The 27675-nt window shown below is 39.1% G+C and overlaps 2 protein-coding genes across 4 annotated transcripts in view; one reads left to right on the top strand and one right to left on the bottom strand.

Annotated features, from left to right (window-relative positions):
• hadhab (hydroxyacyl-CoA dehydrogenase trifunctional multienzyme complex subunit alpha b) overlaps positions 1-4382 on the bottom strand; it is an 11666-nt gene extending 7284 nt beyond the window's left edge. Inside the window, exons 1-11 of the mRNA XM_031310077.2 lie at positions 4199-4382; positions 3389-3430; positions 3212-3282; positions 2990-3123; positions 2617-2755; positions 2390-2509; positions 1919-2021; positions 1601-1723; positions 1371-1489; positions 1053-1109; positions 851-960 (exon numbers count right to left, since the gene is read on the bottom strand). Coding sequence (XP_031165937.1) covers positions 851-960; positions 1053-1109; positions 1371-1489; positions 1601-1723; positions 1919-2021; positions 2390-2509; positions 2617-2755; positions 2990-3123; positions 3212-3282; positions 3389-3430; positions 4199-4265 — 1085 coding nt within the window. The 5' untranslated portion in view covers positions 4266-4382. The remainder of the gene's footprint in view (positions 1-850; positions 961-1052; positions 1110-1370; positions 1490-1600; positions 1724-1918; positions 2022-2389; positions 2510-2616; positions 2756-2989; positions 3124-3211; positions 3283-3388; positions 3431-4198) is intronic.
• A 2595-nt stretch (positions 4383-6977) lies between these two features.
• rps6ka5 (ribosomal protein S6 kinase, polypeptide 5) lies at positions 6978-27105 on the top strand. Of its 3 annotated transcripts, XR_004895712.1 has the most exons (18): positions 6980-7288; positions 10858-10929; positions 11095-11313; positions 11530-11645; positions 11754-11855; positions 12769-12852; positions 13002-13105; positions 13205-13355; positions 13545-13706; positions 15188-15313; positions 17087-17220; positions 18141-18234; positions 19136-19306; positions 19632-19823; positions 22401-22560; positions 23257-23420; positions 24042-25328; positions 25360-27105. XR_004895712.1 is itself a non-coding variant. In XM_031309988.2 (17 exons), the coding sequence occupies exons 1-17, from the start codon at positions 7219-7221 to the stop codon at positions 24345-24347; spliced, it is 2427 nt and encodes an 808-aa protein (XP_031165848.2). In that variant the 5' UTR covers positions 6980-7218; the 3' UTR covers positions 24348-27105. The 3 variants fall into 3 exon arrangements, 2 of the variants coding, with proteins under 2 accessions (XP_031165849.2, XP_031165848.2); XM_031309988.2 differs by having other exon boundaries at positions 24042-27105; XM_031309989.2 differs by lacking the exons at positions 22401-22560; positions 23257-23420; positions 24042-25328; positions 25360-27105 and adding an exon at positions 21545-21896 and having other exon boundaries at positions 6978-7288.
• Positions 27106-27675: the final 570 nt, after the last annotated feature.

Below are 27675 nucleotides of genomic sequence, written 5' to 3'. Positions count from 1 at the left end.
ATGCCATAGGACATATTGGACTCCCCAGAAGAGATATGTCTCTAAAGCCATTCCCACTCCCTACTGTACATTCTGTCAACCTGAACAAACTGGAACTTTCCTACATATGGTCTGGGAGTGTGAACAGGTGCATGAGTTCTGGCATAAAACAACATCAATAATATCTGATGTGATAGGATATCTAATCCCTACTGACCCGATTGTCTTGTTACTTAATGATGACTCTAAATTTCACCTGCTTGAGAGACAGAGTAAAATTTGGCTAGCTGGCTCAACTGCAACCAAGAAAATGATAGCTCAATGCTGGCTCCCCCCCACTCACTTTGTATAAAACAGTGGTTGGCATACTTTCTGGACATAATTATGCTTGAGCTCTCTACAGCAAGGATTAACAAAGCCAAACCTTCAACTATCAGCCTATGGGAAAGCGCAGCTGCACAAATATCAGACTTAATGACCCTTAGCATCATAAGAACTAGAGGAGAGTGACTAGGCAAGGTTTGATTTCTGTTTGTTTCTTTCTTTCGTTTTGCTCAAGATCGCATCATCTGTTCTATGCACCACTTGACATTACCTGGCATGTATTGTGGAATTTGTTCTGTATGTCTGTATGATAAATGGTGTTAAACAAAAATAAAAAATTGATCCCAAAAAAAAAAGAGAAGAGTAGATGATCGGAAGATACTTGTACTTCTTTTAAACTAAAGCATGACTTGGGATAGTCTCCCGTTTGCCATCATTGTAAATGTGTCAACAACAAACTGGTCTGTAATGTCAAATGCAGGTTGAGCGTCCATTAATTGTTCCACACCACACACAAGTTCAGTATGTGAAGGTAATATACACTTACTTCACTTCTCTTTCAGGAACTCCAAAGCGGTTCTTCTTGCACGCAACTTGACCATGGTAGAGACCAATCAGGGCTGCCGATTCTGAGGTTCTCGCTAACTGACCAAAATTCTACGACAAACATGGAAATTGGTGATGTTCACTGACACAATGTACTACTGTAAATACTTAATTTTCCAATGTTGTAGGCCAACAGACCTTACCTGAGACTCAGCTAAGTATCCAGCAATGGGGCCTTGTTCTAGTCCAGCCTTTGCGCACTGTGAAGGGGAAAATCAAGTCAGGTCCGATATTAGACTGACTTTCTAAAAAATATTCTACAATGATTAACAAAGCAAAGGCAAAAGAGACTGGTAGTCTCATAAAATTAAAAATAAATACAGTTGTGCTCCGGTTGGAATTCCTTTTACTCTGCATGGCCAAGAAAAGTCAGGCTCATTTTTTAAATTTCTCCCAATACCATCCAGATTTAATAAAAAAATATTGTGGAGAGTCACTGCTTAGGAGAAGTTTTTACTTACTTCGATTATTTTCAGGGGCGCTGGATAAAGTCCCTTGCTCTGCTTCATAACTTTACTGTAGACAGTTCTGTAAATCTGATTCCGCACAAACTCGAAGCTCATAACGTAGTCTTGAATTTCTATGGAGAAAAAACATTTACTCTTTAATGTAGTATTTTTTAATTCTCATGATGAAACCACCTGAAGTGACTACAAAGAGTCAAATGACCAATCACTGCAGCACAACTTACTCTCCATCCTTCCTTTCGCTTTGTGGAGAGGGATCTTCTTATTGACGATCCCTTTGGCATATTCAATGGCAACTTCCTCAAGGTAGTCTATTGTTCTTTCTTCTGGACTCTTCAGCCCCGGTCCTATAATACCAGCAGAAATAGCAGAAGAATCATGATAAGATACATTTTAACAATTATTGTACAATTATTATATATAAATACATTACTCAACAAATATTAAGATTTCTACAGGTGGTAATTTATTTTTTTTTAACTACCCATTTAAAGTAGTTCAATGTTGTTTCTTTTAATGATATGGGAGTCATGATAGCTTACCTAGGGGATCTACAAGTTGGTTGACAAGCCCCATCTTCTTGGCTTTATCTGCTCGGATATTTCTTCCTGTCAGCATCATGTCAAAGGCATTGGGTAGACCAACCTACAGGTAATAAATGAAAACACATGTGAACTCTCATGAACAGAGGTTATATTGTAATCCGGCACGTTCAAGGACAGGGTAGTTGAATACTGGACACGATGGGCAGGGGGGAATAATCTGTTGGCAGGATGTCCAAGGGGTACGTAAACATCTTAAACCAATTATGAGCATTAACCAGATTATTTTGCTTTACAGTCTAGCCATTTCAGGTCTTGCCCTGACATTGACATGTTTACTATGATATAACTACGTATTATAGGACATTTCCACATACTATGATCTGCATCATCCTGCATACTGTATTGTTTTTGAACTGAAAGTCAAGTAATTCAAACAGAAAATTTAGGGAATATAATTCCAGCACTCACCATTTTGGGGAGTCTCTGGGTACCACCAGCTCCAGGCAGAAGACCCAGCATTACTTCAGGAGTACCAAGAACTGTTTTCTTGCTCTTTGTTGCAATTCTGTACTGGCAGGCGATGGCAAACTGAAATGAAAAGGAGCCCATTAGACAACACATTAATATTAACCCTAGTCAAATATTTCCAATATAGGTAAACAATATAGTTGGTTGCTGAAATAGTTTTTGTTTACCTCTAAGCCTCCACCCAAGCAAGAGCCGTTGATGGCAGCAACAATGGGTTTAGGAGATTTTTCAATCAGCTCGAACATCTTTTGCCCATCCTGAGAAAGCTTGGCGACCTCTTCTTCACTGTTGCAGGCCTGGATCATACTGTAACAGATGTGAAGTATATCAAAAGAATTCCAGAAAATCCAAGGCATGGCCACTTTGACAATTCATTCAAATAAGAGAAAGGTCTTAATGCTGATGATGTTTAATACTTATTTGTGTTGTGTTACAGCAACAATATACTGTACAATAAATGACAGAAGTAGGAAGTTTATATCACTACAGTTCCACACACAGACTTCAAACTTTGATAAGCATTAATGCAATTTCTCTTACTTAATATCAGCTCCTGCAATGAAGCATCCCGGCTTTGAAGAGATGAGGACAGCACTTTTAACGGCATTGTTGGCCCACACTTCATTCATTACTTCCCCCATCTCCTTTTGCATTTGGATTGACAGTGTGTTAACCTGGAGGAAGAAATGATAATTAGGTTCACACTACACCAGCACAATTCAGAAGTGAAAACTGTCAAAATAATTTGTAATGAGCACATACCTTGGAGTTTGGGTCGTTGATCCGTATGACAGCAACATCGTCCTTGACTTCATAGTTCACATGGGTTCGGGCTAAAAATAGAGAAGGGAGATATTGTACAGGGAGAAATAATTGTGTCACTGGACAGGGTAACCTATTTTACGCATATATTGTATAAATGTGAAATTGTGGTATTACCTTGCATTGCAGGAGCTACTGAGAAGGTGCGAAAAGTACCGCCTGTAAAAAGGGAAATATTAGTATGCAAAACATTATTACAGTCATGTGCCTATCACTTTTAGTATAACGCACACACTTTATTTCATTTTTACATACATATTACTTGATTACTTATACTTTTGATTACTTATTTCCTATTCTGTTTACATATTTCTTACCCCCCGTCCCCGTATAGGAGACATTCACATAATATTGCTATGACCTCAGCCGGTCTCAGCCATGCTGTACTGTGTGGAGAAATGACCCTTCACCTACATTCTTCCACTGCCATTCAGACAGAAAGTGGCAACAGTAGCCAACACAGAAGAATCAATGGCAGAAGTCTTCATATCCCTGCCTAAACTGCCACGACAGGGATGTCTAAGAGTCAATAGTTGAAGCAAACAGTCCGATTTAAAACTTCAGTTTTGAACCAGACTTAACTTACTCGATTCCGTAGCAGACAGCTAGCTAGCACAGATAGCAAGGTTACACTTAGGTTTTCTCGCTTAAACAAAATAATGTGAATGAAAACTCCAATTAATATTTCATTGAGATATAAAGTTATGTTTGCTGAAACACAAAACGTTCCTGTTGTATAAGCACTAACGTTACCACACATTTCTGCTTAACATTCTTCGGAGCTAATAGCTAGCTAGCTAGCTAAAGTCTAACAAGCTGATTAGCTACCCATCTAATGTACGACACGTAGCAAATCCCGTAGTTTTAGTATTAGTCTCTGCGCTGGTTTTATTTAATTTTTAAATACTAAATACATTCCGTTTCTACCTGTGCAGAGAGCGTATCTCCTTGATGTGAATCTGGAAAGAACACCAAAGGCTCGAACACAAGCCATCTTGGGAGCGGGGGTCAGTCAGCTCAACAGTGGGATGAAGTGAAGCTAGTTAGCTGCTCGCTGTCAAAGTAAATAGCCTACTGAATCAGATCAGGAGCTGATTGGTATTCATTGAAAATACACGCATACCATTGGCTGACTCTGTGGAACTCGCATCTCATTGGATGTTCAAGGACTACAAAACGCCTCTTAACCCTGCCAGTTCCCAAACCTGAAATGAAACATCTGAATGCTGATGATTAGAAATTATTTGTTTTAAATTAACTTTGTCATTCAAATTATGTTTTAATATTTTTTAGGAAAAATATGAAAAAGGTATTCATTGCAAATATGTGCATAAGGCAAACCTGGAATGTAAAGAAAAATGTATTAGACTAAATGACAGCAATAACAGCATGCTACCGCAAGGCGGAGGCACAAACCAGTTAGAGACATACAGTATTTAAACTGTAAATACAATCAAAACAACGTTTAAATAGCCTTTAGCTAATACTTTTTAGAAAGATGTCTCTAACTATCCTTCAGGGCAGTACTGTGTACACAAACGAATCAAAGTTACACAAATAAAAGCCTATGCATTTACCTCTCGGTGTGTTGAACTGTTTCTTAATGAATTTTTACAGTGTTCCTGAACATTTAACAACTAAGAACAAGGAAAAACGTGTATTAAGTCATTTGTGTACATGGCATTTTGTACAAAATTAGACTTCTGTTTAAGTTCTAACTTGAAAGTTGTTTCTCACAACTATTGATATTAATTATGCACATTTTTGCAATAGCCTACACAGATGGGATTCAACGCAATTTCCTTTACATACAGAAGCAATCAAATGCCAATACAAGCAGACTGACTGACCCACAACATTTTCAAACATTGAAAGATCGTTATATCACCCAGTCTACAAAGTTCAAATAGAACATTTCACGATTCAGATATAATTGTTAGCAGTTCTGCCAAAAAGACATTTCCCTTCTAAAATTCAGTTTGTGCCGCAAAGAGGTTATACAATATTTCACAAAAACACATAAAGAAAGTCTGGAAAATATGAAAGTTCCTTCCTATATCGTTTACCGATCACAGCGCAAAGGTGACACCCTGTGTACAAATTGGTGAACTACATTACATTGACCTCTTTTTGGGAAATGGTTCCTACACTTATACAGTGTGCACTATGGCTCATTTAATGCCGAGTATCCGTGAAGTTTACTCCAGGTTTTAGGATTGCCTGGGATAATTATAGATAGATGATAAAGCTCCAGTCGCTTTATTCATGCCGCGATTCATCACCAACAGCACTTTGCATTATTTTGCATTTTCTAGCAGGTCAAAGCCAAAGCATGTAAGACTCCATGTAAAATAAACACATCTCACTGTGGCCTCAAACGAAAAAAATAAAAAATAAAAAGTAAAATAACAAAAAAGAAAATAACCAAATCCTCTTCAACTTATGATTTAATTACAACCTAATATCTGCTACCTCAGATGTTTTACCTCAACTAACAGGAACTGATCATTTTCCTGATAGCCTATGTTGTTTCTTGCACAATAATTTACTGTTTCTTACCACTATCAACCTTTCACATGTAAGAAAACAAGATGCTGTAAATTGCTGTTTGAACATTTAAATTTCACAAAGGTCATTACATTTTATTATGTAATAAAATGACCTGGGGTGCGTGCCCCCAGGTTAATGGTCAAGTTGTCCCCTTAACTGAATAGTGCTACTGGTGCTAACATGTACATGTACAACAACAATAGTGCTAACATGGTGGTGGTAGAAGTACTGATATCCTTTACTTAAGTAGGAGTAGCGAGTGTTATACTGTTATAGTATCAGATTATTACTGGTACAGTACTGTGTTTAATTCTGTTCTTTAAACTAACTATCTTTGAGATACATGTTGTGGAGTAAAAAGTGCCTTTAAAATGTGCTGGAGTAGAATAATATATAATGGAGTACAACGTACTATATACAGTACTTTAGTAAAGTACTTATTACTCTCCACTACTGTGCTAGTATTACAACTTTTTATCTTATTTTCCAGAATAAATAAAAACCCACCAAAGGGAAAAAAAAATATATTTTTACAATAATATTCCCAGTAATGAAATATAACTAAGTATATGTACTTCAGGATTGTACCTTTTACTCCACTACATTTATTTGATACCTTTAGTTAGTCACTTTGCAGATTTAAATTAATAATACATACAGAATATAAAATCAACCAATAAATTAGGACCTTTACCAGCTGAAATAAGTACACATTAATGCGTTAATAATTATAATCCAGTAATGTTGAGATATGTATCATTCTGAAACGGTTGCTTTTTGGTACTTTAAGTAGGTTTATATACTGATGCTATGCCTATGTATATTTACTTGAGAACTATTTTAATTCAGGACTTATAGCCTACTTGTAACAGAGAATTGTTACACTATCGTCTTGCCACTTGTACTTAAGTAAAAGATCCTACTATGTCTACACTGACTATTCCCAACTTGGAAATATCCTTTAAATGCGCAATTGATTGCACTTACTTTTTTTTTTTACTTCTGACCTTTGACATGGCGTGTACGAGGGACAAGTGAAGGCAGCACTAGTCTTTTGAGGAAGGCGGGATCATATATCGCTAACAAGAAAAGATCCAATCAGAGGTCAGATTTTCACATAGCAACCCCAATCAGTGAAGAAGGACTGTCTGGTTGCGAAGGTAGTGGTAGTGTGGTGTGCTGGAAGAAGCAAGTGTTTCCTTTGGGCTTGCTTGCTGCTACGTTTAGTAGCGACATTCTGCCCATATATCTGTTAAGTCTGGCGCGTAACTAACAAGCGTTAAACTATCTTGCCTAATAATATTTTTTCTGCATGTTAATATTGCAAATTAGCTGGCGAGGTGAACGTAACCTTGTCTGAAAAGCATCTTTTAACGTAATTGGAACACGAAATTACGATGCCATCCCCGATGGAGGGATCTTCCAGAGAAGGTGACCTCTTTACCGTGAAACATGAGCTGAAAAATGGTAAGTTAGCTGCAAACTGGGATACACTTTTAATGCAGTCTATCTTATTTAACATTTATCTTTAGGAGATCTCTAGTGGGCTAGCTTGGAAGAGCCAACTGTCACTGTCAATGGACAAATGTAGTGAGCGCTACCATTAACGTTTCTCAAGTCAAAAAATGGCAGAGGAAGGCTAACGTTAGCTGACTGTCCTTATTACTCGTGCTGCTGTCTCACGCAAACTAACGCTACCTAACCATTTATCCTAACCATCTGGTCAACAAAGCAATACCATTATAGCTTAGTAGTTAACGTGTAACTAGGCTAAATCAGACCATCGACAGAGATTTTCAGCAAGTTTATGCCACTGTCACCGCCTTAACTTAACGTGAATCACTATGAGTTGGGTTTCCAGTCATTGCCTGGTCTGTTAGCACTCACAGCTAACTTCTCCTTAGCCAACGAAGAGCAGACACAGCTGCAGTACTGTCAAGTCTCAAGAGTAGCTAAATAGCTTGGTTTTGCACATTATACAGGGGTGTAGCTACATCAACAGTCACATTAGTCACTGTTGGTTCGTGTAAGTGGTTGACAGGTAAATGTCTTCGTCCCTTATTAACTTTACACTGTTCAACATCATGCTCAAGATAAAACTGTGACGGTGGTGCTGAATCCTACTGGCTTGTCATTTTGTTGAGACAATATGATAGTACAAAGTGAAGTAGTGGTGACATTTACAAGTAGCATCTCAAAACTCTCCAAATCAACAAAGAATACAGTTAGAGTTGTTGTTACAGATTAAGACTTCGGTAACGGTGGTTGTTTTGAGTAGAGTGGCGTCTACTGATTGAATGCAGAGGGCTGCTAAATGAAGTTGCACACTGCTTCAACTGCAACTGGTTTTTAATGACACAGTGCTGCTGTTCAGGCTGCAACATGACTATGCTGCACACCCATGTACTGCCCTACCCTAAATATGCTGTCAGTCTAGTTGTCACTGGCACTCGTTTTTTTTGTGAATAAAATTTCACACATTTTAGCCACTGTATCAACTTAACCCTGCTTTGGACCCCTGCTGTAGCATTTGACTTAGTGGAGACAATATAGCAAAAGTAAAGGATATACACTACCGGTCAAAAGTTTGGGGTCACTTAGAAATGTCCATTCCACTCTATTACAGACAGAATACCAGCTGAGATCAGTTGCATTGTTTTTTTAATCAGGGCAGCAGTTTTCAGATTACATTATGTGCTTACATAATTGCAAAAGGGTTCTTGACTGTTGTAGAAATAAGTGGCTGATCTTTAATACAATATCTACATTGCCCATTATCAGCAACAATTCATCCAATGTTACAAAGGCACATTCTGTTTACTAATCTGATATCATTTTAAAAGACTAACTGAGAAAACATTGGAGAACCCTTTTGCAGTTTATGTAAGCACATAATGTAATCTGAAAACTGCTGCCCTGGTTAAAAAAACAATGCAACTGATCTCAGATGGTATTCTGTCTGTAATGGAGTGGAATGGAAATTTCTAAGTGACCCCAAACTTTTGACTGGTAGTGTACATACCTACAGTACTAAGCCCATTCATTTGCTATATATCTAGAAGTTTTGTGTGGAAAATTGTAAAAATGTGCTACAGGGGACATAATTGCTATAGTTTAATAATCTTAGCCATAGTTATGTCAATTCTTTGCACAATAAAAAGACAGAATATCTACTTTTCCGAATGAACGGTTTGTTGAAATTTAGTTTCAATTAGTGGTTAGGTTTTTAAGTCTTATCACTCAGGAAACCAACCAAAATACACTATTAAGATAAGCTTTTTATTTTGAGGAACATTGGAATTTCTCTACTGTAGACTAAAGTTTCCTCTTGTCTAGCAGTCAAATCAAACTTGGCCTTGGCACATGAGTTTGACAAGGGTGTTATGCAACCTGAATCCCTGACCTCAGATTTGAAGGACAGTATTGAAATGATACAGTATGCACGTGAAGTGTCTAATAGTTGCAGCATTTCTTCTCGTGCGAATCGGAAGAAAGCAGTGGAAAAGATTAAATCAGCCGCTTTAACTGCTCAGTAGCCTGTTTTCAGAGTGTCAGACAGAAGGAATGTGTTCACTACAATGGACATGCGTGTCTAAGAGCATGCTATGCTCAGTCAGCTGTACTGGGAGACCATGATTTAGAAAGACACGAGGAGTCACTGACGGTGAGTGCTGAATTCACTGAAGATCCCTGATGGAAGATTGTGACCTTTTGCTTGTTAATGTAGCCCGTGCGCTGCGGAGGATCTCATACTGTGTTTTAGTTCTTTGTTTACATGAAGGAAGTTTACTGATTATGCATGTTTTCTGTCTGCAATATGCACTGTTGCGCATTTTTATAATGAAACATTCACCTGTGCAACAAGCCCAGTCTGCTGCTGTTAGCTATGCAATGCATTCATTTAACCACCACCCAGACGTTCCTAACTTGTCCAGGGTTTTAATTTAATCTAATTTAAAGCCCATTCTCCAATCTTTTAGCTTTGCAGAGTTTGACTTCATTTGCCTCAAAGCATTATGGCTAAGAGTCTCTTTGTATTAAAATGAAATGCAAGAATACATTATTTACAGTGTAACATGGGCAAGAGTTACAAAACAAAAAGTATACATGACTGCACAGTAATATAAATGTGCCTTCTGGTGTTCCTGCTTTTGGCAACAACAAAACAGCTGATTTGTTTGAAATGTATAATGGGTGTATCAATAGTATTCAATATTATTCAATGAGAACGTCTTTACTGATTTTTGGCCAGAGGCTGGTCATTTTATCACTGAAATAGAAAATTGATCGAAATGAGCTTTCGATTTCGAAATCAGAAGCAAGATCGGCAATTTTGCCAGTATTTCTTTCTCTATTCACACCTGCCTACTTGTACACGTCCGAATAAACAACGACAGACACAGCGTAGCTTACCGACTGGTAGCATGCAGCTGAAGACACAAGGTAACGTTAGCTTACCTGTGCCTGTAGCCAGCAGCTTGACTATTCCAGACACCATTTGCACTGCAGGAGTTGGAGATGGCTGGGAACCAACAGAACTGGAAATTATCCTGCTTCCCTGAAGTCACCGGTGTGGCAACATGTTGCCTTCCTCATGAGTGAGTTATGTAAACAAACAATGAAGGTTAAGCATGTGGGCTCCACTCAGGTATATCTCGTTAAACTAATGGTGCAGTCATGAGCCTCTGAAAAAAAAAAACTCAAAGAAACTCAAACTGTTGATGCAAAGTTCCCTTTTGCCATCTAGTGGCAATCTTATTGTGGCATTGCCGTCCCTGTTGAAAAAAATAATTGTTTAAAAAAATGTTTAAATCAAAAATTGAATAGAATCGAGACCTTAAAATCGAAAGTCAAATGGAATCGTGGCTTTGGAGAATCGTGACACCCCTACTTGGAATACATCTAATCTACTGATCACATGATGTTGGTTATTTCCTTTTCCTTAGTATTTTATCATTCAAGCCACTTTTTGTTAGATGAATTGAGTTGTTTATCTGATTCTCTTGTAATATATTTGATTTCTGGTCTGACTTCAGCCAACCTGACGGGCCATGTGGAGAAGGTGGGCATTGAAAACTTTGAGCTATTAAAGGTGCTGGGCACAGGAGGTGAGTGAACCTTTAAACTAGTCTCTCCCTGTTTTGAACAGATTATGATATTTAGATGACAGTTTGCATGCCAGTTTGGAATCCGATATTGTGTGTTTTTGGAATGATAAGGCCTTTGCTCTGCACTGAACTTTGCCCTCTGTCTTTATTTATAATAACCACCAGCTTATGGCAAGGTGTTCCTGGTGAGGAAAGTGAGTGGTCACGATGCAGGAAAGCTGTATGCCATGAAGGTTTTGAAGAAGGCCACTATTGTACAAAAGGCAAAGACTGCCGAACACACGCGGTCAGAGCGTCAAGTGCTGGAGCACATCCGCCAGTCTCCGTTCCTCGTCACACTTCACTATGCCTTCCAGACGGACACCAAGCTGCACCTGATTCTCGGTTAGAATATTTGATAGCAAAATGCCTTCTCTGTTATGTTTTATACAAGAAAAATAAAAGGTTAATGATTTTCTTAAACCCAGTGAAAGAAATGCACCAGCTGAATGAATAAGTATAAACAGAAATTAAAAAGTATTTGCCCTTCCCTGTAGAAAAACGAACCTACTTATATTATTTTGGATGAAACATGACATGCATGTTATCTTTTAATTATAGATTATGTAAATGGTGGGGAGCTCTTCACACATTTGGTGCAGAGGGTGCGATTTAAGGAACAAGAAGTCGCCTTGTACAGTGGAGAGATTGTGTTGGCACTAGAACATCTACATAAGGTAACCCTGAGATTCATCACAACCAAGGCCTCTGTTCAGAAGTTATCTATTGAAGTTTACATGCTTTTACATGCATTAACTTGCCCCTCTGTCATTTTCTTGTTGCAGCTTGGGATTGTCTATCGGGACCTGAAACTTGAGAATATTCTGCTGGATTCGAGTGGTCATATAGTTCTCACCGACTTTGGTCTCAGTAAAGAATTTGATCAGGTACAGTATGTCTCAGTATGTGTTAAAACCTCTCAATCCTTCAACTGATGACCCACTCACTCCTGATGAAGCAGATTTGCTGAGTTCTCAACTGTTAAACTCCTAATACATAATGAATGAATAAATAAATGAAAGATCTTTTTTCAAACTTGAACATTCATTTTTGCTGATTAAGTTATAAATATTAAAGGCTCCCTGGGGAGATTTCTTGAACAAAAGTTATGTTTATTTTCAGCGTTTCTCAACAAAACATATTGTTTGTATCCTTGAGGTCTAACAATCGTGATGAATCCATGTCCTTCCTCATAAAACATTGTCAACATTTAATTTAAATCGCTATTTCTACACCGCTAACTCGAACGACGAACACCGTGCAACCAGTAACCAGTGACATAGCTCAAACACAGCGTTCGTTGTTCGACTGCTCATGACTGTTTTCCAAGATGGCGCCTGCATGTAAACATGAACGCTACTGTCTTTATAATCTATCTTTTTAATAAACTGTCTGTACACTTAGAAAGTTCTCAATGCTTCGGTTTACATGTAGGGACCTCATTGTGCTACCGTTGAAGTATGGTGCTATTTTAAGCCTTGTTAGTGGTATAAAATAGCGATTTACCCTCTGCCCCGAAAGCTAGCGTTAGCAGCTAATCATCAGTTTGCAGTAGCTTGTTTCAAGCTAGAGACGTATTCGATTAGCATGAAAACATGTCCCAGAGAACGCTTGACTCGGTACATAACCCCTAGGTTCATTTTGCGCCGGAATTGTCCTTTAAGATTTGAAACCAAGTTTTTAGGGGCTTTAATCTTGAACCATTCTCTCACAGTCCTGCCCACTTGCAGGCACAGAAAAGGCTAAGATTCTAGATTTGGAATCTAAAATGGGTCTTGATTTGTGCATTTGTTAAAACAGGTGGAAAGGGCGTTTTCTGTCTGTGGCACCATTGAATATATGGCTCCAGAAATTGTGGAAGGAGGAGAGTCTGGACATGACAAGGTAATTTATAGTTTTACGTTTTTATGTTTGATCAAATCAAGCAGCCCAGACTCTCCTCTCTATATTCCTGAATGTGTGTGCTCTCCATTGAGATTTTTCTTTTAGTCTGTTAAGCCAAAGTCACGGGTGGTTGCTTTCATGCATTCCAGGCAGTGGACTGGTGGAGCCTCGGCGTGTTGATGTACGAGCTTTTGACTGGCGGATCGCCCTTCACCGTTGATGGAGATGAGAACTCGCACACAGACATTGCCAAGTATGGATTCTCCCTGATCATTAGATCACCACAGATTTCAGCTAGCCTTCAGTTATAATCCCTCTACAACACTGACCATATCTGTCTCGCACATCACAGGAGGATTTCAAAAAAGGATCCTCCTTTCCCCAAAGATATGGGACCTCTGGCCAAAGACCTCATCCAGCGACTCCTCATCAAAGATCCAAAGAAGAGATTGGGCTCAGGTCCTAATGGAGCAGAGAATGTGAAAAAACACCCGTTTTACCAGGTGGATCTCATTACTTGTCCTGAATATTTCACAATATTTAGAAAAACTAAATGGCAGGGTGGGCTGTTACTCCACATAATGGGGCTGCTTTGAGTGAGTAGCATTAGGGAAAACTGAGTGTTTGTATAAGCTATGTTAATAAGGATGGGGATGAACTGCAATGTTTTTCTTTTTCTAAACTAACGTTAGAAAATAAACTGGGAGGACTTGGCAGCTAAGAAGGTGCCTGCCCCGTTCAAGCCGGTGATTCGGGATGAGCTGGATGTCAGCAACTTTGCAGAAGAGTTCACAGAGATGGACCCCACCTATTCTCCCGCAGCTCTGCCTCAGAACTGTGACCGCATCTTCCAGGTGGGAGAGTGTTAAGGAATGTTAGACAACCAGACTATTTTTTGTGACTCATTGTTTTATTGTTTACATACAGGAACAGCCATTGTGCTCCTTGCAGGTCATTGCACAGGACAACATTTAGATTTGCATTTGCTTTGTGCTGATGTTTGTCTGGGCTTTGGTTGCATGCAGTGTGAAATGTTGACACGGATGAAAAATTGCATTATACATTATCCACTTTTTTGTCTGTGACTATATTTGTCATACTCCACAGCAATTGAAGTAATCAAGTGAAGTTTTGAATGTCATCAAAAGGTTGCTGTAAGTCAACATGAGTCTGTCTGTGTGCACTGGTATTCAAATTGACTAAAGAGTCTTTTATTGAAGTAATTGCTGCCATATGCAGCTCTTATTGAAGTAACAGATGTGAATGACTATTTTTGATCTAGCATTGAACCATAATATGGCCCATAACTCTGTGCCAGCTGATGGCTGTCTGATGTATCGCATGAAATTTCAACTCTGATTGCCTTCTGGATCCTTGAGCTCGGTAGATCAATAGATCCATTAACGGGCTTCTCTCACGGAATAAAAGGTTACACTTTGAGAGCATCACCACGTCTGTCTCGGTTACGCCTTCAGTCTTTGATTGCCAACTTCATCTTGGCTTTTTTCACTCTCAGCTGCCATTCACATAGTCTGAAATTTTGTGGTCTTTATAATTTGCAAGCCTAGCAATCTCTGAGATAACGACAGCAATCCCAATTTTAAACCATGCACTTGCTCCCCCACAGTGCGTCACAGAACAAAATTAAAATTGCATTAAGAGCGCCAAAATGTAATTTCACAGCAGAGCAATCACATATTCAAGCCCGGCAATTTAGGGCATCTCATTCATTCACCACCCATCCTTCCGTCCATCCATGGCTGTCACTACATACCACACAGCTGTGTGTGTGTGTGTGTGTGTGTGTGTGTGTGTGTGTGTGTGTGTGTGTGTGTGTGTGTGTGTGTGTGTGTGTGTGTGTGTGTGTGTGTGTGTGTGTGTGTGTGTGTGTGTGTGTGTGTGTGTGTGTGTGTGTGTGTGTGTGTGTGTGTGAAGGGAGAGAGACATTAATGCCAGCTCAAAGCTTTGGGCTCCCCACAGCTGGAATTCAGCAGGCAGCGCTCCACAGTGACAGGTCTAACAATAAGAACAGCTGGACAGCTACTGTCACTCACAAAACAGAATTGGGTGTATTGTGGAGCTGACAGGCTTGCTTGACGTACAAAAATGTGGAGAAAAAAAATTTCAACAATTTTAAGTTTCACAGATACATATGGAAATATATAAAACACATTAAGTGTCTATAAATGTCTCCACTGTATATAATAAAGTATAATCAGGAGGATGGATAGTCCAGTCTATTTTTGAGGCTGTAAACTTTCCCTCTGTCTTCATAAATAATCCAACGCTCACTTTACAATGTAAATACCTAGAGTTTATGTGTTTTTGTGTGCAGGGCTACTCTTTCATGGCCCCCTCCATCCTGTTCAAGAGGAATGTGGTGATGGATGACACTGTCCAGCTGTGTGGGGGCTCTGAGAGGCCGGGCTCTGCTGCGGTGGCCCGCAGCGCCATGATAAAGGTAAGATGAATGGACTTGGATCCTCCTGCACAAACACACTTAAGCTAATGGCTGCTGTCAAAGACAGATGAGATTTTTTTCCCCTCCTACAAGGCACAAGAACCTTTTTTTCCCCTACTGTACTTGTTTTACTCACATATACTTAGGGTTGGGTACCGAAATCGGATCGGATTAGAGCGCAAATTTCGGTTCCTCATTTCGGTTCCACTTAATGTGTCGACTGAAATATCTTCCCTCTGTCGCTCCAAAACGGACGTAAAAATATCACACTTTCTCTGTAGTCTACCATTAGCTAGCTACCGTAAATGTAGGCTAAATTTAAAATGCCATATTTTCCCTCTGGGCTCACCAAAACGGACGTAAAAGCATATTACGGCTACCACATCTATAAAAGAGTCTTTCTTCGATGTAATTTTTCAGTTTTTCAAGAATCGGTTTAGGAATCGGAATCGTTTTAAAAGTACCGGTTCGGAATCATAAAAATCCAAACGATACCCAACCCTACTTATACTCCGATTCAGTTTTCAGACATGAGCCTGTTTATTTAATAATGTTTGTTCATGAATGCACTTGTGTATCTGTATAACATAATGCTTTTTGAGAAGGGAGCGGTGCATTGCCTTTTGTTGGATCATTGGGTTTCAAGCTTTCTCATCAACATCCTGGGTACCTGCTGTAAACTTAGCTGTTTCCAAGATTTATTGTCAGATTTTTTATATTGGTGATAGGGATTGTAATGAATAATTTTAATGCTTTTTAGTCTAGACCAAAAACCTTTTAGCAATGTTTAATTAATCAACAAAACGCTGGAATATTAGATTGAATTTTCATAAAAACGAAAATCAGCATTTTGGCTTGCAAGTATGCTTGGTCATAGCATACTATCCTTTTTTAGTGCTTACATACATTTGAAAGGGAAGGTTTCAGCCGAGCAGTCAGGCAACAATATGCTCCAAATGTACTCACAATTCCAAGCCTCAGCTCACTGTGCTCTACAGGTTTTTACCCCATTTTCTGTCACAAACAGGAAGTTTCTTGTTATATCTAGTAGTGTTCTTCAGTATCTTCATACAGATCTGGCAAAAAAATGTTTTGCCTCTTCCGCGTTTCTTTTTTGCATGCAAATTAATTTTGACAACATTACACAAGAAGAGAAGTTTGCTGGGTTCATACTAAAATGGTTTTCATGGACTGCTGCATTCACTCTGTGTGGTAATAAATGTTTAATGATCACAAAACAACAAGTTTGAATTTTATAATCACATAGAAGCAATATTTGGAACACAAAAAAAGGAAAGACGGAGCGGACTTCAGGTTTCAGGCTGTGGTTATTAAAAAAGGTTTAATATAAATGCTGTATATAAGACTTCTAGATCAGACTTACATTTCAGAAGACATAAATGAAGACATATAGTCCTCACCTACATGAATTGTGTCTTTTTTTGTGTGGAGAATAATATATACATGTAAAGAAGTGCACCAAGGACATGATCTGTGTACTGTAAGTACAGTAGCAGTAGTTACAGTATGTGCTATAGAAAAGAATAGCAAGCATAGAGCTGTGATCATATTCAAATGTACACTAAAGTACTTAGTGTAATATATTTAAATATAAAAAAATTAATACAGTTTACTCCTATTTTTATTGAAGACCTAACAACATTGAGGTCATTATTTAATTTAAGTCATTATTAGACCCTTTACTGATGCCTCTCTATAAAAATTTATATTTGACCAAACAACTTGTTTTGGTCCACTGTCCCCCCTCTGCAGGACTCACCTTTCTATATGAGTTATGAGATGGACCTGAAGGACAGTGCTTTAGGAGAGGGTAGCTTTTCCATCTGCAGACGGTGCACACACAAGAAGACCGGACAGAAATACGCAGTCAAGATTGTCAGCAAGAGGTACAAACTCACATCCTGCTTGCTCAGATGTGTTTGTCAACCCAGATGCTTTTGGCTGTGTGATGTTTATAGTTTCCCTGGATAAATCAGTCGGCCATCCTCCTTCCTTTCCCTGGCAGAATTAGTATGTTATCTTAAACGGACGAATGCAAAATAATGTCATAATTTTCCCTATCATTTTATTTGCCCTATTAGTCTGTTAAAGGTTGTGCGACATGGGTTAACTAAATGTATACATATCTGCTTACAAACCCTTGTTTTTGCTGGCAACTGCTACAAAACAAACTTTGATCATGTGTGTTGACTGCAGTCCTACACTACACTTCTACACTTTACTGACAGTGTAGCACCAAATATTATGGCTCTAATAATAGTGAGCCACACTGGGCAATCTGCATGACACAAACACGTGTTTCTTCTTCTAACTGTGAGTTAGTTGGAATTTGTCTCTGTCAGGGTAAAGAAAATCAACAAACTGCACTTAAAAATGGATTTTAAAAAAGCCTCTTAAATTACAAATGTGAGAATTTGAGAACCAAACCTTACGAGCTACCTTACAATAGGTGAATTGTGTGAAATAACCAAGCAGAAGAAAATGTCAACCCCACACAACCCACGGTCAAAAGGTTATATTGTACAAATGTCATATAAAAAGTAGAAAGGTAGTGGGTCATATTCTGTCTTCTTTTCTAAACCCTGCCTTGTCTTCTCTTGATATATTATACTGACTTGATTATTTGCTAATATGTAATGTAATGTTACTAAATTACTGCATTTTCCCACAAAAATGTCAATTGAAAACCTGTTAAAGGATACAAAAACTGCCCTCTAAAATGTTACTTTCTCACTCTACTGTGTATGTGTGTATTTATGTTGTATTTCGTGACAGTTATCTGGCTTCCTGCTTGTGTTTGCTGTAGGATGGAGGCACAGACTCAGCGGGAAGTAGCAGCCCTGAAGCTCTGCGATGGCCACCCTAACATTGTCAAATTACAAGAAATTTACCACGACCAGGTAAGGTTATTCGCGGTGGATACATTTGCGACCATAAATTCAGTTTTGCATGGCTCTCTGTGGAGCCTGTGGGGACTGCAGCCTTATTAAGTCCTGGAACTGGAACAAGGCAGATTAATGGGGTTGCTGGGAGCCCTCAAGGTCTTTCTTTATCTCTTAATGTATTGTCCTATAACATCTCTCCATGCGCACAATATTTCACAACAAATGTATTTTTAAACTGCAGCTGTACAAACACCCATTTCGTAGCAGTGAATAGAAACAACCTAGATTTACTTGTGTTAATAATTGAGCCGCACACTCAAACCAAACTAAGTGTGCACGTGTTCCAAATGTAGCTTACCTCAGAAGGTGTGTCTGTGTGGCTGTGTACAGGTTCATTAGTCCCGGCCCTTCAAGCCCAGGAGCACCACTTTAGTCCTGATGAGCTCAGTAGGGTTATTACTGTACCTCAGAGGCCTGTGACCCAGATCAAAGCAGCGCTGCCTCGCCTCGCCTCAACCCAGTCCTGCCTTTGTTCCCCAGACCCAGCACTAATGAGAAACTCTACCTCGCTGCCCAGACACATTATTCCCTTCACATTTTGTTTGGCCCCTTTACTTTTACTCAATACCATTATGGTTTGATTTCAACATCATGAGATCAAGGATGGGCTGTTTTTTTGGCTATATTTATTATGCAACAGAAACATTCTCATCCACAATTTCACACGTTAAGATTCAGCTGTTTTCAACAAGCAGTTCAAGCTGTGAAAGCAAGATTGAAAATACTGTACATTACAAAACGCACACTTTGCACCTGCTGTGCTATTCCAGAGCATGTCAAAGAATAAAGGTTGGAATTGAGTGTATCAGAGGTCGGTGAGAAGTGTAAATATATTCTGTGCGTGTGTTTTCTGTAGCTCCACACGTACCTGGTTCTGGAGCTGCTTGGTGGAGGGGAGCTGCTGGAGAGGATCCGCAGAAAGCAACATTTCAGCGAAACCGAGGCCAGCCGCATCATGCGAAAACTGGTGTCGGCCGTCAGTCACATGCACGACGTAGGAGTGGTGCATAGGGACCTTAAACCGGAGGTATTGGACATGCACAGCAGGACTGCAGCTCGAAATTCTTTTCTGTCTGAGCATGGTTTGTGTCTTTCTAATGAATACAGACCCACTGGATCAAAAGCTTTTAAAACAGAATTACTGTGTTTTTTCTGAACTTTGTATGATCTGTCGCATTGTCATTCTCACTCTGCAATCTTCCACAAAACGAGTAGAATTGTTCGACCCTAACATGGGTCAAAAGTACCTGGTCAGACAAGTCTTGATGTCCAATTTGGTAAGCTCTTAAGTGAAACAGTTTTGCTGAGCAGAAAAAAATGATTGCTGTCCGTGTCTCCCAATTGCTTTGTAGAACCTGCTCTTCACAGATGAGAGTGAGAACTCTGAGATAAAAATCATAGACTTTGGCTTTGCTCGCCTCAAACCACCAGACAATCAGCTCCTGAAGACTCCCTGCTTCACCCTGCACTACGCAGCTCCAGAGATACTCAAGTATGACGGCTACGACGAGTCCTGTGACCTGTGGAGTCTGGGAGTTATTCTGGTGAGTGGGTGTGGGACGACAGAGCCATGCTCAGGTTAAAACCAAATTTAAACTGATGGAGAATCATTTATTATTCAACATTATCCTGATGGGAAAGAAACATATCACCACTCAACAGTATTTTATTTTACAGCAATTTGAACAGAAATTGTAAACATTATAATGTAAGAAAATACAACATCTAACTTAGTGCTGAAACAAGGGGTCAATTGGTTAGTTCAAAATCTGTCTGACAATTTTGATAACTGATTAATTAGGTTATTTATCAAGTGAAGAAAATGGCAAACAATTGCTGGTTATGGCTTTTAAATTTGATAACTTTGAGTTGTTCGACTATTTATCGGATTGTCAAGGTCAAGGTAAACTTTATTATCCCACAAGGGGAAATTCATGTGGTCATTCATTATGCGTCCTTGTCACAACATATTCTCTAAACATATAGACACCACAGACAAGCCAATAAGCATGTATAGAGAAGAGAATAACAATACTACAGAAATGACAATGACAGAAATCAACAATAACAATACAAAAAAAATAAACAATACTACAAAAAAGACAAAGACAATCCGACGTCTGACATTTACAAAAAAAAAAAAAAAAACTATAAAATTATCATCAGGTAGCTAAACATTTTAAAAATAATAAGAAAAATTAAGATCTACCATCCAGTTAAAGTGCCAGTGCGGAATTAAAGTGCCTGTGATGTGCTTGGTCATTATACAGTCTGATCGCTGTAGGCACAAATGATTTATTGTACCTTTCTGTTCTAATTCTCTGTTGTAAAATTCTACCAGTTGACCTATTGCTTCTCATAAATTTATGGTGAAGAGGGTGAGTAGGGTCATTAAGGATTTGGTCAGTCTTTTTTAAGATAAGCTCATTGTACAACTGAGCTGCCGACACCTGGTCAATTCCGATGATCCTACTGGCCATCTTGATCAATCGCTGCAATCTCTTTTGCAAACACACAGATAAGGCCAAAAGACAGAACACTCTGGAGGATACTTTTGTAAAACATTACAAGGATGTGTCTCTCTAATCTAAAAGTGTTTAGTTTCCTAAGGAAAAACATCCGCTGGTGCATTTTCTTAGTTTTATTCAGTGCACATACATTAAAAGTTAATTTAGAGTCAATTTCAACTCCCAAATATTTGTAGGTTGAGACTCTCTCTACTAGTTCACCATTGATCTTAGAGGGGGGGGCTGTAATTCTATTTTTGTTAAAATCTATGACCATCTCTTTTGTTTTCTTCACATTTATTTCAAGGAAAAAGTTTGTTGTGTGAAAGCAATTTTAGAGGATACCTTTGGGATGTGCTCATTTCTGATGGGCCTTATTTTTTAAACTGATGTAATGATTACTCAATTGATGGAAGAAATACTTTAATCAATAAAAGGAAATATTCATTAGTGGCAGCATTAATCCAAATGATGGTTAATGGTCACTGATGTTGATTTGCTTGACAAACATATCTGCAAAACTATGCAGAGAGAATGGTATTCATATTTTATATTATATTTATAATATTTAATATTTGAATTTGATATGATCAGGTTAAAAGTTACTGAGGATACTTATACCCCACATCAAAATCAAGCTTTCAGCGTGCGTGTGTGTGTGGTCAGTGTTTGTGTGTATGAATGCGCACATGCATGCATGTGTGTGCATGTTCCGTTTAATCTTATTTGCATGATATTCATCTCCCTCTCTTGCTCAGCGCTACAACCATCAGCATCCTGTGGTGAGCTGACAGTTTAATGCTCACCACGGAATGGAGAGCAACCAACCAGGCTCTCAGAGCTGGTTAATGCTGTGCTTAAATGAGACGTTGCTTCCCAGTAGCAGAAATGTCATCCTAAATCAACCTTTTTCTTTGTAGAGCAGAGAAATTAAAAGGAGAGGTAGAGAAGAGAAGGATATGGCACATGGGAGAGTGGTTCTAGACCTTGGCCAGTCATCCATACAGAGTCTGGGCTCTCTGTGCAAGTGTTGTTTCACACCGACGCCCCCTGGGGGGATATGGGAGTAGTGTGCCTCATGGAGCTTTGATGAAATGGCTACTGACAAGCTGTGTGCACAATGCCCTGGAAGCAAAGTGAGCAGACACAGAGAGAGAGGGAGGGAGAAAGAGGGAGAGAGCAGGACAGATCCTCCACTGCTGAAAGGCCTGTTCCCAACTACTGTCATTTTAATGAGAAATCTGTGGGCAGATGTAAGCAGGCCAAGGTGAGAGTATCCTGTACGTTCAGCTAAGCACAGACTCTTCTGTTTAGTGCTGGTTCAACCACGGTCAACAACATGCAGCATAACAATGGAATAATGTGGACAGTCGTGATCGGTCAAGAGCGCTTTTAAAGTTGTTATTTCAACAGCAGATTTGTTCTAACATTAATGCCCAGTTACTTTGCCAGCTCATTGTAGGCAACATGGTTAATATAAAAAAATAAATAACATGTAGCATTTCCTGTGCCACACAAAATGTTTAGATTTCATTGACAGTGCAGATATTTAAACTTGGAAACTGCATTCATGGTGTTTTGACAGCAGATTTTGTGGTTTTGCTCTGTTTGCAGTACACCATGCTGTCTGGCCAGGTGCCTTTTCAGTGTCAGGAGAAGAGCCTGACTCACACCAGTGCTGAGGAAATTATGAAGAAAATCAAACAGGGGGACTTCTCTTTTGAAGGCGAGGCCTGGAGAAATGTGTCCCAGCAGGCCAAGGACCTGATACAAGGTCAGGATGGAACTGTTAGCTTGTTCTTAAATCTAATGATTTGTGTGAACTACTGTATGCTAGAAGTTTATTCTCATAAAGTGAAAGCTCAGATGTTATGCCTGTGGATTTCACATCACATCTTTAGTGTATTAGTGACAAAATTCTAAGATTTTAGAGGAAATTGTTTCCCTATAGTGTGCTTTTAATGTAAATTGGCTAAAAACGAGACCTCAAGAACATTGTCCCATGCCCTCTCCCTTATTTAAATTATACGACCATACAAAGTACAGGTGTGATCTCACTTGTAACAAAGAGTAAGATTAATAATGGGACTTGTGTGTTCAACTAATCATAATTGAAAAAAAAGGCCTCTTTTACTCCAATTTTAGATGTGAACTAATGTGAATGAATCCTAACAGCATTAGAAAATATTACAAAGTTAGATTTAGTTGTGGTATATAGAGTTGGTATCTGTTTTAAAAGTCCTGTCACCCAGTTTTGAAGTGACAACATATCTGAAAATATTGGATGTTTTTAGAATGTTTTTAGCAGGACTGCTCATTTGTTTAATTTAATCACAGATTGAACTTTAAACCCACAAAGTAGCTCACAGTGACCCAGCTACCTGAATAGGAAATCCCTTCCTCTTTGTAGCTCACCTCCTTACTCGTGTATTTAGAGCGCTAATGGTAAATCTGTGTCTTGCTCTTGCAGAGCTGCTGACCGTGGACCCAAACAAGAGGATTAAGATGTGCGGCCTACGTTACAATGCCTGGCTCCAGGACGACAGCCAGCTGTCCTCCAACCCACTCATGACCCCGGACATTCTTGGCTCCTCTACTGCCTCCGTCCACACTTACGTCAAAGCTACCTTTCATGTAAGAAATGACCAGCAGTGCATGCCAATTTTAAATGTAGGCCAGGAATTCTGTAGGTCAGGTCAGGAACTCTGGGCTTCCGGTTGTAAAATGTGGGTTGTATTGAACAATTGCTTGAACTGTACTGAATCCACTCTTAAACACTTACCAATTGACCTGAAGATGGAGATTAACATTATTTTAAGTGTATTATGAGGTTAATTCTCCAAAGTAAAACAGGATCACAATTTACTGTGAAATTTAGATAAAATTGTTTAAAAGAGAAAATATTGGCAGATAAATGAATAATGAAAATAATCATTAGTTGCAGCTCTATTCTAAACAGATGTTGTAGATCTGTATGTCATGCATGAAAAATGTTTAAAAAAATAAAATGTCATTGGTAAACACACACTTGATGAAGCAATATTGTTGCAACTAACTAGTCCAAAACCTGTCAAATAACGCTGAATTGGTGCTGATGCTGACTCTATTTAAGCACCTGTAAAAGGATTAGCACTCAATATCAGCAGTTGAGGAATCAGAATCAGCACAGGGAGACCGAAAGAGTAAGATTGGTGCATAATAAAAATAATCATTCAGAGAAAACAACTGGCTCACCAATCCCCTTTTTTGTCCCAGGCATTTAACAAATGTAAGCGGGAAGGTTTCCGCCTGCAGACGGTGGACAAAGCGCCACTAGCCAAGAGGAGGAAGATGAAAAAGACAAGTACCAGCACAGAGACCCGCAGCAGTTCCAGTGAGAGCACCCATTCCTCGTCCTCCTCCTCCCAGTCTCAGGAGAAGACTTTTCCAGAGGACAACACCAAGCTGCAGCCCTCCAGCAGCACGCCTCTCATCATGCCCGTCAACACACCCGTGGCCCTGGGAACAGACTCTGAGCACCAACTAACGCATCCAGCCTTTCACTTCTCAGAAGAACAGTGAGACAACGAGAGGAAAAAGGGACAGCTTCATGACCCACAGGACGGCTTGGAACATTGTGGAGACCGCTCTCTTCTTCTCTCTGTCCCCGGAGGCTCTCTGCCTCTGGCTTGATTGCATGGACGTCCGCACGTCTCCAAAACCAAGCATGCAGCAGGAGAAGCAACCGTCACCTCAGTATCAATCAATCAGTCAATCAATCAATCAGTCAATCATCACTAGCAATAGCCTATCCCTTTTCTTTCTCTCTCACTTTCAAAGACGGACTGTGTCAATCAGGGACTGGACCAGGAAGAAGTTGTCACCAGTGTCCAAAATGAAAAGGGCTGCCCTACTGCCCCAGGTCCAGACAAACAATGGAGAGACATCTTCAGTCTCTTCAAATCGCAGCTCTCTCTCTGTCCGCTCCATTTACCTGTCTTTGTCCATGCCTACAGAGGTTTTAAAGGGAAAGTTGTAGTGTTTACACCATGGATGCTCTGTATTTTTTTGTCAAAGGGAGAGCAGAAATGCAACGTGCTGCTGCGTAACGTGGGTCCTTTTCTGGGAAGTCTCTGCAAGATGGAGCAGGGTATTTATATGTGAATTTTACAACTGAGATTTATTTATGATAATCTATATTGTTAACTTATTTATGGTTCAGACTGATCTAAAAAGAAATAGTGAATATAGTGAGTCTTTAGAAGAGAAAAAAAAAGACATTTTGTGTATGTGTGTGTGTTTTTTCCTATCAGCTCTAAAGACTGTTTCCATTTAGTCAGATGGTTGTTAAGTCATCTTCGTAATCATCTTAGACATGAATGCTTCAAGTAGGTTAGAGACACAGTTATGTAGACATTGTAAGACTATTATAGGCGAGAAGAGATTAACACCATTAGCTACTGGTTAATGGATGTCAAATTTATCTAATCAAAGTCCTTTGGACTCTATGGTGGCTGGTGAGTTTTGAGATTAAACTGCTGCTGTGTCCAGTTTTCAAAAAAAGTAATTTCCTTGTGGAAAAGGACTAAAGAAGCAAAAGTGTAAACATCTTTTTTTTTTTTTTTTTTTTTAAAAACAACCAAATGTGGATGTAGTATGTTCAGCCAAATCTGGGGTTTTATTGTTCTGTGGGGAGTACAGCTAGCCGAGGGGATGTGACTCTACAAGAGCTATATTTAGACTTATTTTTGCCTCCAATGTGGGAGTATGACCACTTTAAGACTCAGTGTTGCTGCTGTTCTTCATAGTCTGATCATACAAGTCAGTATGGGCTTATACTGAGCAGTGGATTTACCTTGTGTGGTATAGGACTTAATTGCCTCATTATCACTACAACCAATTGGATTGGGCAGAATATCCCTAATGGAAAATTCCGATCAGCTTAGTGTGAGGTGAATGCCTCAATGGGTTTTTTTTAAGATCCAAGATGCCAAAGGGCAGCTTCAAGTAGCTTCCTTTTCAGATGAAAGAAAATGAAAAGATTTATGTGCCAAAAAATGCAATTAAATCAGGTAATGGACAGGTTTGAGTCTATGAGTTAAGGGTGGTAAGACATTAGGATATTTTAAGGCAATATAGTTGCCCTTTGTGTCACTGCCCAAAGTTTTAAAACTACTGCAAAACATCTGTCCTTTATGAAAACACCAAGTCCATGAGGACAGACCTCAAACAAACACTCCTTTTATTATGACACCATCCCTTGCTCTATTTACCATGTTGTACTGCATGACTGAAATGGTGATCTTTGCACTGTGTGACAGCTCTCACTTTGAGGCAGATATCTGGTTAGTTTTAAGTCCCCAGTGCATGATGTTATCTGAAACTTTACTTTTTTGTTTTGTTTTCTGGGCTTTTATTTGGCAGATTCTTACTTTATTTATTGTGAGTTTGTTTACTTGCTTATTTCAATAGCCCCGATTTAATTTGGGACTTTGAAGTTTTGCCAAATGTTACAATACTGGTGTTAGCCAGGATAGTTTGGCAAGTAAATGTAATGGGTATTTGTGTTCAGTACTATATGTGAAGCTGCCTAGAACCAGTTTATCCTGCTCAATCAGGAGAGAAATTCTAAGTTGGACTACTGTGTGCATTTAAATACAATTCCTCATCTTCTTCCGTTTTAATGCACTCTGAATCTGAACCAAAGCTTTAACCTCAAGCTAGCTGCTCTAAGCTGCATGAGATATTTCCTTTCATGCAAATATGCAAACAAATGCTTCAAATATATCACGGTTTATGATTGTTTTGTCCAACTGGTCAAATATGTTAGATGTTTCTAGCACAGATCATTTTGTAACAGCATAAGGTCAGTGTGTTTTTTCAGAGATTCTTTATAGGATCTAAAATATTCATACCCAGCACATTATCATGCTTAAAACTATGCATCTCTTTTCGCTGTTATGTTGCTTTTGCCATTTCAAAGAGACCTCGCTAAATGGGTCCAGACATAATGCTTAAAAAGGGCGTAGCATGATGTACATTTACTGTACTTTTACCCTAAGAGCATCAGCCACAATGGAAATGGCAAAGTGGAATGCATTGCCTGTATGAAAAGCTGGAATCCTTGAAGCTGAACACTACAAAGCTCTTGTCTAACTTAGTTCGCATGAGTTCCCCGTTGCTGCCTCATTAAGCCTCTTTTCTTTTGTTTGGGTGTATTAATAGCTCAAGTGGAGGAAGAGGAAAAGTGTTCCCTTGGTTAAGGTTCTGATAAGAACATTTTTTTCCTTATTGCACCATTAATTAGAGGGCTGGTAGTTTGAAGTGTTTTGTAAAAAAACAGTGACCGTTAATGTGTGTTTTGGAGTCAAAGGATTGGGCTTTGGATATTCCTGTGTGCTTCTGTCAGTGGAGTTGTGTATGTGCTAAGAGACAGATGTAGGTGCCAAAGCTGGAAGTGTCATCTTGCACTGAAAGCATGGCTTCTCAGTTTGGTGCTTATGTGCATGAATTGTCTGTGAAATTGATATTTTTTAGACAGATGCTGTCACAAGTGTGACTCTTTTTTGGTCAGCTTTTATGATGGGATCATATGGAGCCGTCTGTGGTGCTGAATTGACCAAACCTCTGGTGGTGCTGCAAAAACAAGTGGCTTTCCACAATGACTCGTTACAATGTGATCCTTCAAAGCAGTGAGTCCCAACCAGGAGTACTTACCAGGGGGTACCTGGATAATTTTAAGAACTAGGAATTATTGCTAAGGAGATAAAAACGCACCAATAGGATTACAAACTGGTATGAGGTTAATCTTAAAGGGGAACCCCACGGATTGTACATATCAGTCTGTTTACAGGATATGGAGTACTACTGCATATGTGATTTTAAAAAGTGGTATTAAGCCTTTTATGGC

The sequence above is a fragment of the Sander lucioperca genome, chromosome 18 (genome assembly GCF_008315115.2).
Source record: "Sander lucioperca isolate FBNREF2018 chromosome 18, SLUC_FBN_1.2, whole genome shotgun sequence".
Taxonomy (NCBI): Eukaryota; Metazoa; Chordata; class Actinopteri; order Perciformes; family Percidae; genus Sander; species Sander lucioperca.
The sequence above is the reverse complement of the archived record's forward strand: the minus strand, read 5'-3'. Positions and strand labels throughout refer to the sequence as shown.

Bases quoted from the DNA above. Each gene is read 5' to 3' on its own strand.
- rps6ka5 (XM_031309988.2), top strand. From the start codon at position 7,219: ATGCCATCCCCGATGGAGGGATCTTCCAGAGAAGGTGACCTCTTTACC. The intron at 7,289-10,857 runs GTAAGTTAGCTG...GTCTGACTTCAG, and splicing joins GAAACATGAGCTGAAAAATG to CCAACCTGACGGGCCATGTG. The intron at 23,421-24,041 runs GTAAGAAATGAC...TTTTTGTCCCAG, and splicing joins ACGTCAAAGCTACCTTTCAT to GCATTTAACAAATGTAAGCG.